Source organism: Callospermophilus lateralis, chromosome 3, assembly GCF_048772815.1.
Source record: "Callospermophilus lateralis isolate mCalLat2 chromosome 3, mCalLat2.hap1, whole genome shotgun sequence".
NCBI lineage: Eukaryota > Metazoa > Chordata > Mammalia > Rodentia > Sciuridae > Callospermophilus > Callospermophilus lateralis.
The window spans coordinates 104875896-104895166 of record NC_135307.1 but is presented as its reverse complement, the minus strand read 5'-3'; the positions used below and the strand labels follow the sequence as shown (position 1 = coordinate 104895166).

Genomic DNA, 19271 nt, shown 5'->3' with positions numbered 1-19271 from the left:
ACTGACACCTTCCTTGAGCATCAGAGAAATCCTGAATGCATACTGTACTTTGTCATCTTTGCTTTAGAAATGGTTGAAATGGAATGGCAGAAATGATGCCATGACTGACCTGCACTGTCATTGTCCCATCCCCACTCTCCTCTTGAGATCACTTAGGGGTGAACCATAAACCTAACATCAGCTAAATGCACTTTAATGATGCAACAACCTTAGCATAAATTATTTTTAAAATAATATCAAGGTTATTTGAGTTGTGAAATATTATGAAGCCAGAACAAAGGCAACTGAGTTGGCATTTTTCTTTACATACTCTAGAGTGCCTAAGCATCCCTTAAGATCAGGGGGCGTTCAATAAATATTGTAATTGATCCCCAAATTCACAGCATGTAGAAAACTGTCCCGAATCCTGCTTCTATTTCCAACTATGAGAAAAGGAAGAGTGAGATATTATTGTACACATGAAATCTTTGTAGACCATCAAGTTCTACATAATTATAACTATGTACTGCTGTTTAGTGTCTGAGGAAATTGTTAGTTAAAATAATGAAGTTCAAAATGTGAAATCTGTCACCTCGAGGCCTTTGCCCAAATTTATACTTAAACTTCTAAAAATAATGAGCTTGCTCAGTGTCCACGAGGGCACTTCATGGGAGAATAAAAGGGACTTCTTAGAATCTGCTTACAGGTGTGATGGAGCACACCTACATCCTAGTGGCTTGGGAAGCTGAGGTAGGACTGCACATTCAAAGCTAGCCTCAGCAACCTATCAAGGCCCTAAGCAAATTAATGAGACCTTGTCTCAAAGTAAAAAAATAGAAAGGGCTGAGCCTGGGTTCAATCCCTGGTACAAAAAAGAGGAAGAAGAAGCTGCTTATAAGAATGTCACAATATCTCACAGGAAAATCAGAAAGGACAACAAATACCAGGTTATTTTTTTTAATATTTATTTTTTTCAGTTTTCAGTGGACACAACATCTTTTTTTTTTTTTTTTTTTGTATGTGGTGCTGAGGATCAAACCCAGGCCGCACGCATGCCAGGCGAGCACGCTACCACTTGAGCCACATCCCCAGCCCAAATACCAGGTTATTAATAAATTCTAGGAAAGACTAGCAGGTAAGACCTGACCACAAGAATGTGTTGGTTGCTACTGTTACTACTAAACTTTTTCATAAGGGAAGATCAAGCAATCAGTCTAGCCTCTCAAAAGTGGACACCCGATATGAATTTGGATCAAATGGACAGGTGCCAAAACTCAGCTTCTCCTAACTGGTCTATGAGAACACACGCCATGCTCCTTGTGCAAAGGAAGATAACTGCCATTCAGAGGCGCAGCTCAGCACCTTGGTTCCTTCCTCTTTTGAACAAGAAACTGAAAATGGGCCCAGTACTGTTCAAAGCTATAGAAGTGTAGGAGAGGTATTTGTGTCATACAAGTCAAGAAGTGTAGGAGAGACTATTCGTGTCATATAAGTCACCAGAGAAAGGAAGAAAAGAAGATGCTTTCACATGTTAGGGATTTAAGAAACTTGGGAGCATGGAGAAAATTTTTCTGTCATTTACAGCAACATGGATGAGCCTAGAGGACATTATGTGAAATGAAATAAGTCAGTCATAGAAAGAAAAGTATTGCATATTCTCTCTCATATGTGGAAGCTTTAAAAAAAAAAACTTGATCTCATACTAGCAGAGAGTAAAATAGTGATTACCAGGGGCTGGAGACAGGGAAGGGTAGCAGGAATAGAAAGGGCAGATAATAAGTATCAAAATAGAGGTAGATAAAAAGTTAAGTTCCAGTGTTTTTCAGCAGAACAGAGTGACTATAGTTAACATCAACTTACTATAGATTAAACAATAGCTAGAAGAGAGGATTTTCAAAATGCCCAACACAAAGAAATGATCAATGTTTAAGGCAACAAAAATGCCAATTACCCTGAATGAATCATTATAGATTGTATGCCTGTATCCAAATGTCACACTGTATCAATGTGTACAATTATGTGGAAATTAAAATGTTGAAAAGAGGGACTTTTTGACAAAAGGACCCTCCTGATTCCCAGAAGAATCACATTATTGGCATCTACAGCCACTGTCCCCTGCCTCCACCTCTAAACAGTGGCAGAAACCTCATCCTAGGAGACTAACAGGAATGCTGTTCTTTCACCATATCTCCAGATGTGAGCTAAGAAAAATCCTGTTTTTCCCTAATGCCATTTAGTTCTAATATTGGAAAGAGTTAACAAACTAGTCTTTTTGCAAGACTCTGGAACTTTTTATCCTTAGGAGGAAAAATATACTAGTAAAACATAGTAATCTCTCAGCAATCATCAAATATTTTATCATTTTTGTTGGTGGACTTCTCAAATATTTTAAATTTCATGTAACTTCCCCTTTGTGAAGAAGAAGTTGCTTCATCTATCAATTGTTCTATGGTTCATGCACAATTCATTTTAATTTTAGCCTTACCCCAAATTAACAAAGTGATCTCCTATCAAGTCCCATGGCTACCACTTCTACCCTGTCTTTTTACCCAAGTAAAATGCATACCACATCCTAAAGACAAATATACATAACTTTTAAATTACTTGGAATTATCTCTGCTATCATTTCCCTTTCTTTTTGGGGTACTAAGTATTCCTTATAAAAGCTCAGCTTTCACATGAACAATTATAGCTGGGCCTTTTTTTTTTTTAAGCCCAAGGACTATATAATACAAAACACACCAAAATATATTTTAGAGAATATTATCTTTTGCCAGGAGCCATGGTACACACCTGTAATCCCAGCCTCTCAAGAGGCTAAGACAGGAGAATCACAAATTCAAAGCCAGCCTCAGCAACTTAGCAAGGTCCTAAGTAATTTAATGAGACCCTGTCTTGTCATAAAAAAATAATAAGACCTGGGGATGTGACTCAGTGGTTAAGCACCTATGACTCAATGGTTAAGCACCTGTGGGTTCAATCCCTGGTACCAAAAAAAATCTTGTAAGCAAAACAATCTGAACACTTTAGCTATTCTAATCCAACACAGAGCCAGAGTATTTTGCTGGGTTTTAGAATGATGATGGCTCCTTACCCACCTGAAATACCATTACTGACAATCTTGATTTGACAAACTGGTATTAGCAACAATATTTCCTCAAATTTTCCAATCAATTACTAGACTAAAACCTTTTTGCCAAAGGACCATTTCTGGATTCTCATTCTGCAAGCATCTTATGTATGGTTTATGAAGAAATTCAGTGAATGAAGTAGTGATCAAGCTATAAACTCTCCAAGGCTGTGTTCCCTCCAAATCAAGCAAAGGAAGCTCATTATCAGAGGGGTAGGAAAATGACTCAGTACTGATAAAGTGATTTTTAAAAAGACAATCTTGCACATTTCTCTATCTTTATGTAGACTACAAGAAGAAATATACACCCAGTAACAACTGAGATCATTTCACTTAGCCAGTGCTTGTAGCTTTAAGAATTTTTGAAATTTTGGTTCCATGAGACATTATAAACTCAAAACAAGTGCAGATTGTTATAAATTCTTTCCAAGTTTCTCATTCAACTTCTGGGTTTATTTGTTCCTTACTTCAGCAGAAATGGAAAACCAGATCTTTTTTTTTACTTAAAAATCTCTCTCTCTCTCTCTCTCTCTCTCTCTCTCTCTCTCTCTCACACACACACAAATACTCCACTCACTTTGGAAAGCAATGTGGCTCTCTCTTAAAAACTTAAACAAAAAATTTACCATTCAGCAACTCCACTCCTAGACTACTCAAGAGAAATAAAAACACAAAGTTCACATAAAGATTTTATGTCAATGTTATCAGCAATATTATTCATAATAGCCCAAAAGTGGAAACCATCTGAATGTTCATCAAATGTTGAATGGGTAAACAGAATGAGAAACATCCATAAACAAGCACTTAGCAGCAACACAAAGGAATGGCCTACTAATACATATGGAGACATGGATGATCCTAAAAATACTATGCAAAGCAGCCAGCTGCAAAAGACTACATAGTCTACATTTACATGAAACATCTAGAAAGGACAATATACAGAGCCAGAAAGTAGATTTGTAGTTGTCTGCAGATAAAGGTAAAAAGGATTAACTGTTTTGTGCCCAGTTAATTTTTTAGGGTAATGAAAATGTTCTAAAAGTGGGTAGTATTGATGGTTGCAAAACTCTGTACATCTACTATAAGTTACTTCATGGTATAATTAAAAGGAGTGAATTATGGTATGTGGATTACAGTTCAGTAAAGCTGTTTAATATACACACATACAGAGGTTCCCATAACCCAAAGAATAAAGTCCAAAATTTTTAGAATGGCATGAAGACCAGCTCTGCCTCCCTTCCCCTTTCTAGTCCAATGATCTTCTTTGTCCCTCACACAATGCTGATGTCAGCAAAGAGATACCGGCATGCCCATGTTTACTGCACTACTATTCACAATAGATAAAATATGGAATCAGCCTAAGTCCCCATCATTAGATAAATGCACTAATATGGTATATATACACAGCAGAATATTATTGCATTCATAAAGAGGAGTGAAATCCTGTTATTTGCAGCAAAATTAATGAAACTGGAGGATACCATGTCAGAAAAATAAGCCAGACACAGAAAGGCACGGATTTAATGTTCTCTTTCCTATGTGGAAACTAAAACAAGAAAGTCAGTCTGAAAATAGAACAGTAATTACTAGGAACAGGGAATGGGTGGGTGGATGATGTGAGAGTAGAAGGGTGAATGGATATGATCCATGCATATACATGTATATGCTGTATACATATATGAAAATATCACAGTAAATCCAATTATTATGTACAATTAATATGTTAATATAATAAAGACCTTAAACAATTTAAAAGATCCCATGTATATTAAAATTCTCTAACGCAATCTGTAAATTGTGTTCATCAGTATGAGTTCCTTCCTCTTTGGTGTTTACATAGAATCTTCTATATGTCTGTATGCCATTTACTCTTTGTATTATAATGTTTGTTTACAATGCTACCTCCACTGATTTATTCATTTCCTATATTTTAAAGAAAACCATATACTAATACCTATTTGTTGAACATTGGTTTCTCTTCTTAAAAGAGCACTGATCCCATCATAGAGGCTCCACCCTCATGCCTTAATCTAAACTAGTTACTTTTCAAAGAATAACCTGTGGAAATAATGAAGTTGACAAAAATCATCACAGTTTTTCTTGAGATTTGCAGAACTGAAAAACATCTTGCGACCAGGCAATTAAGAGCAGATGTGTGTCGTTTGGCTATAAGCCTCCACTTGTGATCAGGCATCCACCAGTCTGCAATCATCAATCTCCTATATGAACCGCTCCTAAATCAGTTTTCCTTGAAGATTGTACTCTAGAGAGATACTTCTCTTTCAGTCTGGTAGCTCATCACTTAAGTTTTTTCTCTACTTCCTTTTTCTTGCCTCTGGACTGACTAGATTCTGTCTTGCAGGAAGTTGACCAAGTCTTGGCACATTTAAAGCTGCTTTTCACAACTCACGTTAATTTCTCTCCCTCTCCAACTGTTTTCTATTTACCTCCTGTGTTGGATTTGTATTGCTGTGATAAAATACCTAAGATAAACAATTTGAAGGAGAAAAGGTTTATTTTGGCTCAGCTTTCAGTCCCTGGTGACTTTTTACCCTGGCAAGGCAGAACATCATGGCACAGTAGAATAGCAAAGGTGTTCACCGAATGGTGGCAGAGAAGCAAAGAGAAAAGGGCTGAGGGTCCCAATATTCCTTCATTGACAGGCCCTCAATGACTTAACTTCAACAAGACCTTACCTCATAAAGAAAGCACTGTCTCCTAAGAGTGCGACAGGCTGGCCAACAAGCCTTTAACATATGGGTCTTTGGGAGAAGAGTTAAGATCCAAAACATAACAACTTCCTTGTGTAATTTATCATTTTCTATTGTTTCATTTTAATGTAAATACCTTAAGAGTCCCAGAGATCAAAAGCTCTAGAAAAAATTATATTGAGGCTTAGTCTCATGTGTACCCAGCACCAAGCACGCTGTATAAAGTGCTCAATAAGTCTTTCATAAAACATGAGAACAAAAGCAGACCAAGAACCAAGGGACCATTAGAGGAACCTTACATCAAAATGGAACAGGGAGTGGCAATCAGGAGAAATGGCATGTAGTGAAGCCCTACTTTGTGCCAGGTACTGTGCTGAGCACAACTTCATCCCTTGCTTCATTTAGGCATTTCCAAAACCCTATTAAGTACATAATATCATCTTCATTTTACAGATGGGTAATTAGGGTTACAGGGAAATTAAGAGTTTGGCTAGGGTCACAATCAAATCTGTGCTTTTTCCAATTTATCACCACACACGCGCCCCGCGCCCCGCCCAACAGAAACACACCAAGATCAGGGCTTTCTATAATAGCGAAAAGTCCCAACCCCCTCTACCCTTCAAGAACCAGGGGTTTTGCAGCCAGAACCACCAGCAAGACGCACGCAGGCGAGCCGTGCCCCTTAGGCACGCAGGCCCCACCCACTGCGTCTCGGGTGGCGTCATCACGCAGAGCCAAGTCTGCGCGGCCACGTCCTTTAAATTAGCCTTCTCAGGACGCGCGTGAGTGTGCGGAGTGGGGCGGAGCGAGTGTGGCGTGGGGCCCGCGCCGGGGCCGAGCCGCCGCGGACCGTGAGGTGGGCGGAAAGGCTGCTTTGCAGTCCAGAAGCGGCAGGGAAGGCGCCGGGAGCGCTCTTGAGGGGCGGGAGGAAAGAATATGGCGGCTCCGGGCTCTCAGCTCCCGGGTCTGGCGCGGCTTCTTACCCTGCTCTGCCCACTCCTTTACCTGCCTTCCTGCAACTTGCTTTTCTTTCTGCGCTCTCTTTTCTCTCAGACATACCTTTTGCCTTCATCTGCACATCCTCCCCAGCCCCACCCTGATCTAAGTATGAAAGGTGGATTAAGTGGGAGCTGGTCAGGCCAGTCAGGGGCCAAGATACAGATTCCTAAATTTGACTTTTACCCCCTATGCCATTTTATCAGCCTACCCATGGTAACATGGAGAGGTCAAGCCCGATTTTGAGGCCTGATAATACCTGTGAGTGATCCTGTGAATTGTCACTTTAAGTTTCCTGAACCTGAGTTTCATCAAATGTAAGGTTTTCTTTGGAAGATCTAAATTTCTTGATAGCTAGGCAGCTTTTGCCATGCATTTGTCAGAATATGCCCCGTAATAGTATATGATTGGGGAAATGGAGGCAGGATTCATTTTGGCAGTAAGGGAATTAGGCACAGCTAAGACCTACATCTCCCTTCCATGAAATGATCTAGTGTGTAAGCAGTGAGAACACCATTCTGTTTTGGCTCTTATTTCCTCAGTGAGTATCCTAAGATTGACCCTCCTGGCATAAGTTAAATGGAAAAGGACTTATTGTACTGCTCTGATGCAAAGAACCTTGGGAACGTTCATCTGTCTGTTCTAGGTGGCCACTGTCGTTTTAGGGCATATGTTCTTTCTCACCTAATAAAGTGCAGCTGGGCCTTGGCCAATCCCTTGCTTTTGATTTTGACCTTTTGTTTTTCCTCGGTTGAGTGTAGAATCTGGAGGGATCCTACCTCTTGAAAACCTTACTTCCCACCTGCCAAATCGTGGGCTAGAGTGAAGCAGAAACCTAGGAAGATGAGTTCCAGCATGACCATGAGTGAACCAAGGCTAAACTGGTGAGTTCTCTCTCTACCTAATCAACTGAATAGGAGTGAAGTTCAGCTGGTGGTTGACATAGGAAAGGAGAGCTTTTGGCCCGAACAGGTTTGGAAGAAATAAAAGAGGAAAGATCAGGATCTCAGAATTTATCCTGTTCTCATCTTCATGTAATAAATACTTTTGAGATATAATTACTGCACTTCCACTCCTAAAGTGACAATTGAGCACTCAAATTTTTATTAGATATAATTCCATCATGTCTTTATTGTTGGTATGTTGTGAAGGAAAGATGTTGGAATTTTCTTAGTTCTAAAAACTTTCCCATTTCCATACAAATAATAAAAAGACCATCTTTAAGAATAGACACACTTCATTTTGTTATAGTAGAATCTATCTCAAAAGATTATATAAGTGCAGATTGTATTCTGTATTTTAGAAATGTGAGAACTTTGCTAATAGAGAACCCAGTTAAGTAATATCATGGTTTTGTAGGCATCTAACAAATATAGTGGTTTTATGTAACTATCATATTGCTATACTACATTGCTGCCTTAGTTCATTTTAACACACATTTACTAAGCCAGCAAAGGAGGATACAAAAGTCACAAAGAGATGACAAAGATTTTTAAAATAGTGCCTGACTTAAAGAACTTTTAAGTCAGTATGTCAGTAATGAACAGTGTTTGCATCTCCAAAGAATTCCATAATACCTAAGGCCCTTGACTTTGTTTTAGAATTATATGAGGAAACCTTAGAATTTAATGAGATGTTATGGAAATATTACCATGCTGAAATAATAGGAAACTTTACCATGGTCCATAGCAAGTAGGAAATTCTGATTTTACTATAATACCTTAATCATAGTGTTTGTTTTATTTTTTTCTCTTTTTTGGATAAATACCTTTAAAAACAGTAAAAGATAAACATGAACCATATATGCTAGGATTTCCCATTTGGAAATGGGACTAGAAGTTGCATTTGATTGGAGTGTTTTGTTGTAGGTTTTAAGTGACATGCACATTTGTGTTCCTGGCTAATACTGTAAAGTAAGTGTTCAGATGATGTGCAGTTATTCATATATGCAACTGACTGTGAAACCAATTGTAGTTTAGAACCTTTGCACAGCATTATAGGCTTTGGAACTGTCTGTCCTTTTTCACAAAATCCTAGTAATCATTGTACTCCCTGGATTCTCCGTGTTTTCAGTTTTTTAACTTCACTTGCCATCATTTGGGGGAAAGCTTACTATCTGGAAAGCATTGGTTATGTTATATTAGCCTCAATTAATTACAATGTTATGAAAAATCATATATTATTATAGAGGTGATTTTTTTAGCAAAGGTACACCATTTATCCCATTTTCCAGTTTCAGAAAAATAGGTTGGATGTTCAGTCTTTTGGACTAGAACAGTAATGCATGAAACAAAAATAAATTGAGAAGCATTTTTTTTTTTTTCAATAATCAAGCATCTTAATGTTATGCCTCACAACCAGAGATGAGTCCTTCCCATGACAGACTCTTGATTGTACTTCATTCTGTTCTATCTTTAACACTCAAACCTCTGACAGTTATTTAATTGGGTACTATAGAAAAAGAAAGGTTGGTTGTTGGAGTTATAGAATATCATAATCCGCCTGAGCTTGGTGTCTGAAAAGTAAAACATCTAAGCTCACAGATCTTCTATATGAAATTAAACATTAAGAAGTGATTGGGGGGGCTGGGGATGTGGCTCAAGTGGTAGCCGCTCGCCTGGCATGCGTGCGGCCCGGGTTCGATTCTCAGCCACCACGTACAAAAACAAAGATGTTGTGTCCGCCGATAACTAAAAAATAAATATTAAAAAAAAAAAAAAAATGAAGTGATTGGGAAAGGATTTGGATGGAGGGCATATAGTCAGAAATTAGATACTATTATGTTACTTTGTCTTACATGAGATTTTGAATTGTCAAATGAAAGCAAATTACTTTGTTTCTAGGGATGTTTCCCCCAAAAATGGCCATAAGACATTTTTCTCTCGAGAAAATTATAAAGACCATTCCTTGGCTCCAAGTTTAAAAGAACTCTGTATTTTATCTAACAGGTAAAATATTTTATTATTTTCATATTTAATTGTTTTTTTCTGATATTTGAAGTTTTATAATTATCTCCATTATTCAAATTATAGAAGATAGGAAATGTAAGAAAGCTATTGTTAACACTTTGGTATTTACCTTTCTTCATATATTAACATATATACGCAAAAAAATGGGATCCTGCTATAAAAACTGAAAAATACTGTTTTAAACCCGTTAAAACTGTTTTATAGTTTGCTTTTTCCATTGAAAATAATATTTTGTCACAGAACAAAAGAAGTCAATATGAAATAATGTATTTCTTTCCATGGTCATACATATATGTATTTTAATCTTTTCCCCCTAGTCTTAATGGTTATATATCGATTTGTTGTATAGATGCATTTTTAATTCATTTAGCTAGTTCTATGTTGTATTCCTCTTTTTTGTAGTTACAAACAATATACTGGTGAATTTTTTTGCAGTTATTTCTAGAAGATAAATTCACAGAAATTCAATTGTTTAGTTAAACAGTAAATACATTTTAGAGTTTAATAGATAAGTGCCAAATTGCCGAAGATTTTTTTTCCTTTCTGGTATGAAAATCACTACTGAGTAGTAATTTTCACTTTTTACTGTTCACTTGCCTGTAGCAGCTCTTTTCTTTTTGATTGACTGTTTCTATTCTATTGTGGATTAGTCTGAAAACCAGCAGATGCAGAATTAGGGAGCTCCCCTAGAGGAGTTCAGCATTCACTTTTATCCTTTTTCCTATTATAATGGACTAAGCATATCCCCCCCATCTTTTCCTGCCTTATCAGTATTACCCCCTCTTTTTCCTGTATCTTTGTTCTCTCTCATTTTCAATCATCTCAATCAGTGTATGTGTGTGCTTAAATTTTTTCCTGTTTAAAATAATCCATGAACTCCACATGCCTGACCCCCACCAGTTACTTTCTTACTCTCCCCTCATTTGTTCTTAGACTTATTTAAAGACTAATATATGCTTACTGGAAAGAAATGAGGAGCCAAAAAAGCTTTAAGACAGAGAAAATGATTAGCAGAAAATAGTAAGTTTTTCCTTGTCAACAATTACTTTAATGTGAATGAATTAAGCTTCCCACTCAAAAGGCAGATTGACAGAATGCATTAGAAAACACATTGATTTGTTTTTTTAAATAAAAAAACCTCTTCCATTCACTGTATATCCCACCCACGTTGCACTCTAATCTGACGTCCAACCTCACTACTGTACTAAACTGCTCCTCTCAGAGGCATCAATGAGCTCTCAGCTCTAGAGCGACCTCACTGTCTTAGCTTTTTCCTAGTATTTTGGTTGTGGCATTTTTCAAAATATTTTGGTTTTCTCATCTCCAGATTTCTCATTGTGGCTGATCATAAGACACTTACATTTTAACAAAAACTGATATTGCACTCTAAACTCAGCCTTTTGAATCTGAACTTCTTAAGATGAATGATGAATTTGTGGAATTGACTTAGCTTGTAATAGGTATATGCATATTGTAATACACACAAAAATTAATATAACTGTCCTTTTTTGTACACAACAGGAACATAGTATGCATAGGAGTAAGTGGAGGGTATGCATACATTTATTTTAATGTATATTGCCAAATTGGTATTAAAAACATGAACAGCCAGGTTCAGTGGCACATGCCTGGCTTCTCAGGAGGCTGAGGCAGAAGGATTATAAGTCCAGGTCAGCCTCCACAATTCAGTAAGATAAAAGAATTTTAAGAAAGGGCTGCAGATGAAGCTCAGAAAAGCACCTCTGGATTCAGTCTCCAGTAGCACAAAAAACAAAAACAACAACAACAAAAAACACTTTCAAATGTCTTTGTGATTCAACTTGTATCATTTCTTAGAAATAACTGATTTTGGAAACTTATCAGTTAAATAAAGAATTGCCGTTGATTATTTGAATCAAAGAATGCCTATCAAATTCTAGTATACTAGGATTTAAAAAACATATCTTTACCTTTTATTAAAAATCTTCAGCTGGGCATAGTGACACATTCCTATAATCCCAGTGGCTCAGGAGGCTGAGGCAGGAATATCAGGAGTTCAAAGCCAGCCTCAGCAACTTAGAGAGACCCTAATCAACTTAATGAGAACCTATCTCAAAATTTTAAAAAAGGAGGGTGGGGGTAGCTGGGGATAGGGCTCAGAGATTAAACGCCCTGGGTTCAATCCCTGATACCAAAAAAAAAATTTTAAAAACTTCATACCATTTTTTGAACTTTTTATCTCAGCCATCATCATTTTAAACTAAAAATTTTTTATTATTAATCTTCATCATCCTGCCATTGCTTCTTAATTTAACTATTCTTTTCAAGTCCAGTTTTTTCACTATAACTTAGGTGTGGGTTATATAGCCCAGTTTTGTATAAAGGAGAGGACGTTTGCTGGCAAGTGAGTATTCCAAACTCCTAATAATCTTTTTTCTTTTTTTCCCTTCTTAAACTATACTTGCTTTTCTTTACATTTTTATGCAGTACAAAATAATTCATTAGGATAATTTACTTTTTAGTATTAAAACAGACGTAAGAAATTGATATGTGTTTCTAGACTGTTTTCCTAGCCTTAAGTTTTATTAAGTATTACTACAGTAAGGAATGGATTTGAGCCTTTGCTAATTTACAACTGTTTTCTTGGGGAAATACCAGGAAGAAATATAAAATTATTATCATCCCTAATTTCGTATTTTTTGTGCTCATCGACAGTTGGAAAAATATTGATACCCTTATTATTGCTACTTTCAAAACTAGGAGATTTTCTTTAACCCTTTTCTTCATCTTTCCACAAAAGGCTTTTTACTCCTAATTTCAACATAAAAAGCTTTTCTTTTGCACCATATGTGTTTATAAATGAAAAGACTGCTAAAATAGTGTTTTGCATATAATAATATTTAAAAGTTAACATAGTGTTATTTTTATATGAAACATTACAAATAAATTATGTTTTTAAAGAATGTTTGGAAAGTTTACCTAAGAATAAACCAGAAAATTAAAATGCCCTGTAAGCCATTTATGTAGAAATAATCATTATAAACATTTGCTTTTTTAAAAATTAAATATTCTGTTTACAGAAATTTGTAACTGAGTTTTAAACTAACAGGGAGGAAAATGACTTAAAATAGAAAAGAAATGAAGTTTTAATCCTTTCAACATAAAAAGTAAATCAAACACAAAAGATAACAGGTAAACATGAGTTGGAGGCCAAAAGCATAATTTCCAAATGCTACTTATAAAGAAGCTGCCAAATCAGTAGATAAAAGTATAGGAAACTAACAGTTGGGAATTTTCCCCCTATAGACATGTTAAGTAAAAAGGAGACTGGGTAGTTGACAAAACAAAGGGAGGAAGCTTCAAACTATCAAGTGAAATAAAATATAATGTTGTAAATGTGAATAGAAAAACTCTATCAGATGCTTTTGGTTCGCACTCTGATGAAGATTTTGACAGTACTGCACTTGGAGATGATCTTGATGTGCTGCCATTTCATTCTTTGCTGAATGTAGCCAATTTAAACTGCTAGAATTTCTTGACATTCCTACTCTGGCATATCTGAGTCAGCATCTTGTTGCTGCAGCAGCTTAATTAAATTTGCCAGTTTGTGCCACAAGGACAGACATGTTCTCATATTCAGAGAGACAGCTGTGAAGCAGTATTGTTAAGAGTTTTGGACACAATACTGTTAAGTTTGAATAGCTCTCGAGACATTTTCTAGTGAAAAATCAATTTTCTGTAATACATTTCTCCCAAGATCAGCAGTTAATATTCATTTTGTTAACCTAAAATGTGCTTATTTTTGTATAGTTATTGGAGAAACTTAGTAACTAAGTATGTCTTCTTTCACATGTATTGTTTTTAGAGCCAACCTGAGCATTCTAATTTTATTTTCCAAAAATTTTTCCCCATTAAAAAATCAGTGCTTTTAATTAGCTTTGTATTCATGGTTTGCTCTAAGGAGGGTACTTTTGAATATTTTGTTTTATATGGGGGAGGCCTAAATCTTTTTCGCAAATTACTATTTTCAAGTTTTGGAATTTTTACCATATTTAGTATTATAAAGTTGATTTAAAGCAAATCAGTGCTGCTTTTGGATGGGGCTTAACTGATCCTTTGTCTAGACATAGATCTAAATTAATGCTTTGCAACCTGATCAGGCCAAAACCCTCCCACTTTTTTTATTGGTGCATTATAGCTGTACATAATAACTTCAACTTTTCATAACAAATGTAAGAAATAAGACACTTCTGTTACCAGCCTGAGGTGAAATGAATAGCTAATAATTACCATAGACATAATTTTAAAAAACAATACATCCTAAGTACATGAATATAAAATGAAAGGAACGTTATTTACATTATATATGTATTTTAATAGGTAAATTGCAGTGAAATCACTATGTCAGATGATATAATGATGTAATGAGATGCAGTAGTTAAAATTTATGAATAAGGTTGGGAGGGCTGGGGTAGGTAGTTCAGTGATAGAGCACATTTTTAACATATGTGATTCTTGTGTTAAAACAAAACAATAAGATTGTATTTAAGAGAAGTTAGGTAAACTATATCACAAAAGAATGATAAGAGAAAATAGAATATAGTGTTAGGATAACACTTTAAAAGCTGTGCAAGACAGTTTTACACATTGTAGGCATCCAGTATTTCTCTCCTCTGAATACCTTTAAACCTCCCCTTTTGTGATAACCCATCTGTATCTGTATATTTCTCCTTCCTTCCCATTTTCCCTCTTAATCCCTGATTATTATGTCTTTAGAATTCTTCTCAGGCCCCTATTTGATACTTTCCGTTTGGAAACCTAGAATATTCATAGCCACTTCGGATTGATATACATATTTACCTTTCTTCTCCATTCATTTGTCTAATCCACTTGATCTTGAGACTCTCGAGAGCCTAGACTGTACTGTATTCAGTGTTTGTTGTATTTTCAGTATCTAGCATAGACTTGCACATATAAATATCAATAAATATTAATAAATGGAATGAAGAATGAATCAATATAGACATCCATCTTTCTTATTAGTTTTTCTTCCTCTGAGGATTATTGTTTAATTTGTAGCTAAATTATAAAAATAATGGCTGTCATGGAAATTAGAGTTATAGAGACCAAGAAAATGAAAGTTTTTGGTGGAATTATAAATTCTCTTCTTGAAAATGTTGATTACAATAACTGAGCAGCAAGAATAAAGACAGTGATGAACAAGATAAGAAATTTGTAGTGTATGCATTAATTGAGGTGGTATGGTGACCTCTTTAAAAATTGAGAGTAGCACTTTATAAATAAATCTGATAACAGGTTCTTTAGCTATTCACTACTTTTTCTTCTAGTATATTACATTACTTTATGCTAGGATTTTACTTTGGCATAGGGACATTTTCATGGACTTAGACATGTACAAGACTGATAAAGGATAGTATGAATTTCTAAAACTACTGCTTCCTTAAGATATAACTTATAGTTGTTGGAATTTTCTTAATTAATTTATTGTTTGGTACTGAACTAAGGGGTGCTTTACCACTGAGCTACATCCCCAAACATTTTAACTTTTTTATTTTGAGACAGTCTTGCTAAATTGCTGAGGGTCTCCCTAAGTTGCTGAGGCTAACCTCAAACTTTCCATCCTCCTGCTTCAACCTCCCAAGTTGCTGGGATAACAGGTGTGTGCCACTTCACTTGGCTCTGTTTAAATTTTGAGATAAGCAAAGGAAACCAGAGAATTTAGAATTGCAGTAAATTTACTAACTTTAAGTTTGTAACCCTATTTTAAACTGGTCTTAGTAGCTTTTTTTCATTATATAACTAATACATATTACTGGAGAATTTAAACATTAAAAAAGAACTAGCATTGTAATAAAATATAAATACAAATATAATGAGCAAGAATGATTTTCCCTCTTCAGTAAAAGGGATAAAACTTCTAAATTGAATAGTGTAATAATATGTCTCTTCCTCTTCATCAGGTAGTTGAAGGTAAGTGTGCAATGTGATTCAATCCTGCAAAATACTTAGTCTGTACTAAATGACTAAACATCAAAATGCAGGTGTCAGAGTTAGATAATAATCCAGAATTTACTCTGTTAATCATGCTATATTCTCCCTTATGATTGAGAATCTTGAAATTCCATGATAGTAATCTTCATGTGAAAAGCACATATTTGTAAATTGTATTTTTTTTTTCCAGACGTATAGGGGAAAATTTGAATGCCTCAGCAAGTTCTGTAGAAAATGAGCCGGCAGTTAGTTCAGCAGCTCAAGCAGAGGAAAAAGTTAAAACCGCAGTTGGAATGGTTCTTCTTCCAAAACCAAGAGTTCCTTATCCTCGTTTCTCTCGTTTCTCACAGAGAGAGCAAAGAAGTTATGTGGACTTGTTGGTTAAATATGCAAAGATTTCTACAAATTCAAAAGCTATTGGAATAAATAAAAATGAATACTTGCAGTATTTGGTATGTATTTTATTCTTCAGCTTCACTAAAAAAACAAAAATTACAAATCAGGAAAAATTTTTATTTTAAATTTTCTTTTATTATTTTAAGTACAGTCATATTTACAAAAATGAAAAAGTAAGATGTTTACTTGGCAGAACATTGGTGCCTTTTTTGTTGGTCCTTTCATATAGATCAGGCATTCTGAGCATGTCTCTCTCAAGTTATAGTAGAACTTTACACACCCTATTGTTTCAGTTTAAATTATTGCTCAATTATTACTTTAAGTAGTTCCACATTCTCAATTATATATGTGATGCTATGCTAAACATCTTTTTAGCAAACTCTTTGTTCTTATCTGTGATTGCTTCCTTACAAATTTTTAAAATAAAATTGTCAGATCAAAGATCATGCATGTTTTCAAAGTGATTTACACATGCACCTGGATAAATTTTTCTGCAACAAGTTTAAGCCACTTTGTTTGTACAACTATTGTATGAAAATCTTTTTAAAAACTGCCTTCATTAAGGTAGTATATTACCTTCTTTTGCCTCTAATTGGATATGGGTAAAATGGTGATTTCTTGTTTTACCTTAATTTAATTTACATTGATTACTAATGAAAATAAGTATTTTCTATGTGTTTCTCAGCCATTTTTATTTATTTTTTTTGTTTCTTGCCTGTTCATATTGTTTGCTCATTTTTCTATAGGGATGTTTGTCTTTTTTATTTTTAGTATATAAAATAAATTAATTCCTAAGCATGTAGTACAGTATCAGACATTGGCTTTTCTGTTTTTGTTGAGTTTAAGTTTTGGGGATTTCTTTTTTTTTTTTTTTTTTTTAGTTTTTGCTGGTGTTGAACCTAGAGCCTCACAGATGCTAAGCCCATGCTCTACCATTGAGCTACACCCCATTCCTAGAGTTTATATTAACTTTTATTAATATAAACTGCTTTGGATTTGATATGTTAATTGTTCATTAAATTTAAATTATTAGAGCAGTGATTGAGAAGAGATTGCTTTTTAATGAAACTTCTTATTCCAAGACTTGTCTGCTTTTTAAAAATTCAGGATATGAAGAAACATGTGAATGAAGAAGTTGCTGAATTCCTAAAGTTTTTACAGAATTCTGCAAAGAAATGTGCACAGGATTATAATATGCTTTCTGATGATGCCCGTCTCTTCACAGAGGTAAAAACAAAATTACATTTATGTAAATTTCTAAGTGGATTACAGTAATAACATTCTAAAAATGTATGATTATCTAGCAAAAAGCTTAGAGAACTGTCAGTATTTTCAGTTTAGAGAATCAAGTTATATAAAGTTGTATGTAGGTCTTTTATTCATGTGCTGAATAGTAGAAATATTAACATCTCAAAACTGTACTGTAGTATATTCATGTGTTTTAATGATCTTTTAATGATCTATCTAGATTATCCTTATCTAGATAGTGATCTAGATAAGGATAATCTTATCTTTTAATGATCTATCTAGATTATCCTTATCCATGGAGAATACATTCCAAGAACCCCAGTGGGTACTTGAAGCTGATAATAATACCAAACTCTACATATACTACATTTTTTCTATATATACATACTTATGGTAAAGCTTAATTTTTAAATTAGGTAAACTGAGAGATTAACAACAATAAACAATAATAGAACAGAATTATTATAATAATATACTACAATAAAAGTTATGTGAATATGGTCTATCTCAAACTCAAAATATCTGGAAATACTAAGTATTCTGTCATTTAAACTACTTATACAGTTGTTCATTTTATTTTGTATATATAACTTCTCCATTAATTCATGTATTTGGGAATTTTTTGGAGTATTAAACTTTATTTCTAATAATTCATGCATCTGCTTTTATTGAAATACATTGTTGAAATTTTCATGTGGCTATATTTGATGGTTTCTTAAGTAGCATAGAAAATGTGTTTTTAATTTTAATAAGATTGCTAATTTTAGTATTATTAAAATCAGTATTTTAGGAAACTAGGTTAAAAATTTGTTTGAAAAATAAAATTAAATCAAGGAATATACAATGTGCAGATTGGTAAAAGTCTGATTAACAAAACAAAGCTAACTTTTATGATTAAATAATTATATAATCACATGTAACTAAAACATTACTGTTGCAGTGTTAATGAAGTATGATACAAATGAATTTTTCTTGATTTTTATTTCCTAGCAAGTTTTAAGAGCTTGCATTGAACAAGTAAAAAAGTATCCAGAATTTTATACCCTCCATGAAGTTACCAGCTTACTGGGATTCTTCCCGTTCAGAATAGAGATGGGATTAAAGTTAGAAAAAACTCTTCTAGTATTGGTAAGGTTTATCATATGAAAATATAAGCCTTTTTGGTCTGAAACATCATCTGTATTTCCTGTATTTATTGTATTATTTAAATTTGAATGATAAAGAGATAACTTTTTGAATATATAATACCAACCTGTGTCCCATTCTTTTTAGTTCATGGGTATTAATTCTTGATGTTTTAAAAAATATCACTACTAACTTTATTTCTTTCTTCCCATCTTCCTTAATGTTCCTAAATACAAGGAGGAAGCCCTTATTCTTTAAAGGGAATTTACTCACAAACATACTAGAAATATATGTGAAGAAGATATTTGGGTTCCACTATTGCTTTTTATGATTTGTGCTTCATAAAAAGAGAAGATGGAATTTAAAGTGTCAGGGAAATTTCATGAAACCCTTCTTTTCAACCTTTAAAAAAAATTGGGGATGGTTTAGAGAAAACATTAGGGAACATCTTGGCTTAAAGAGTTTCCACATTTGCATTTAGTAGAATAATGAATTTTCAGCTAAGAGTTTTCATGATGAAAGATACTTAGGACAAAAATACATCAGGATTTTTGCAATAATATTTTCATTTTTGGCTTCTTTAGGGCAGTGTAAAATTTGTGAAAACAGTATTTCCCTCAATGCCTGCAAAGTTACAGCTCTCAAAAGATAACATGTCTTCCATTGAAACACCAGAACAAAGAGCTGAAGCTATGCACTATGTAAGTAGCCAGGTGGCTTTGGATC

General features: G+C 34.5%; 1 protein-coding gene across 4 annotated transcripts in view; it reads left to right on the top strand.

The window, feature by feature from the left end:
- Positions 1-6589: 6589 nt before the first annotated feature.
- Positions 6590-19271, top strand: part of Ice2 (interactor of little elongation complex ELL subunit 2) — a 43168-nt gene continuing 30486 nt past the window's right edge. For 2 of the 4 annotated variants that reach the window (XM_076848612.2, XM_077109031.1), the window contains exons 1-7: positions 6590-6676; positions 7578-7700; positions 9660-9764; positions 15967-16228; positions 17280-17399; positions 18411-18548; positions 19130-19246. In XM_076848612.2, the coding sequence (XP_076704727.2) occupies positions 7660-7700; positions 9660-9764; positions 15967-16228; positions 17280-17399; positions 18411-18548; positions 19130-19246 (783 nt within the window). In that variant the 5' untranslated portion in view covers positions 6590-6676; positions 7578-7659. Of the gene's footprint in view, positions 6677-6704; positions 6785-7577; positions 7701-9659; positions 9765-15966; positions 16229-17279; positions 17400-18410; positions 18549-19129; positions 19247-19271 lie in introns of those variants that run through there. The other 2 variants (XM_076848613.2, XM_076848615.2) reach the window with 2 other exon arrangements.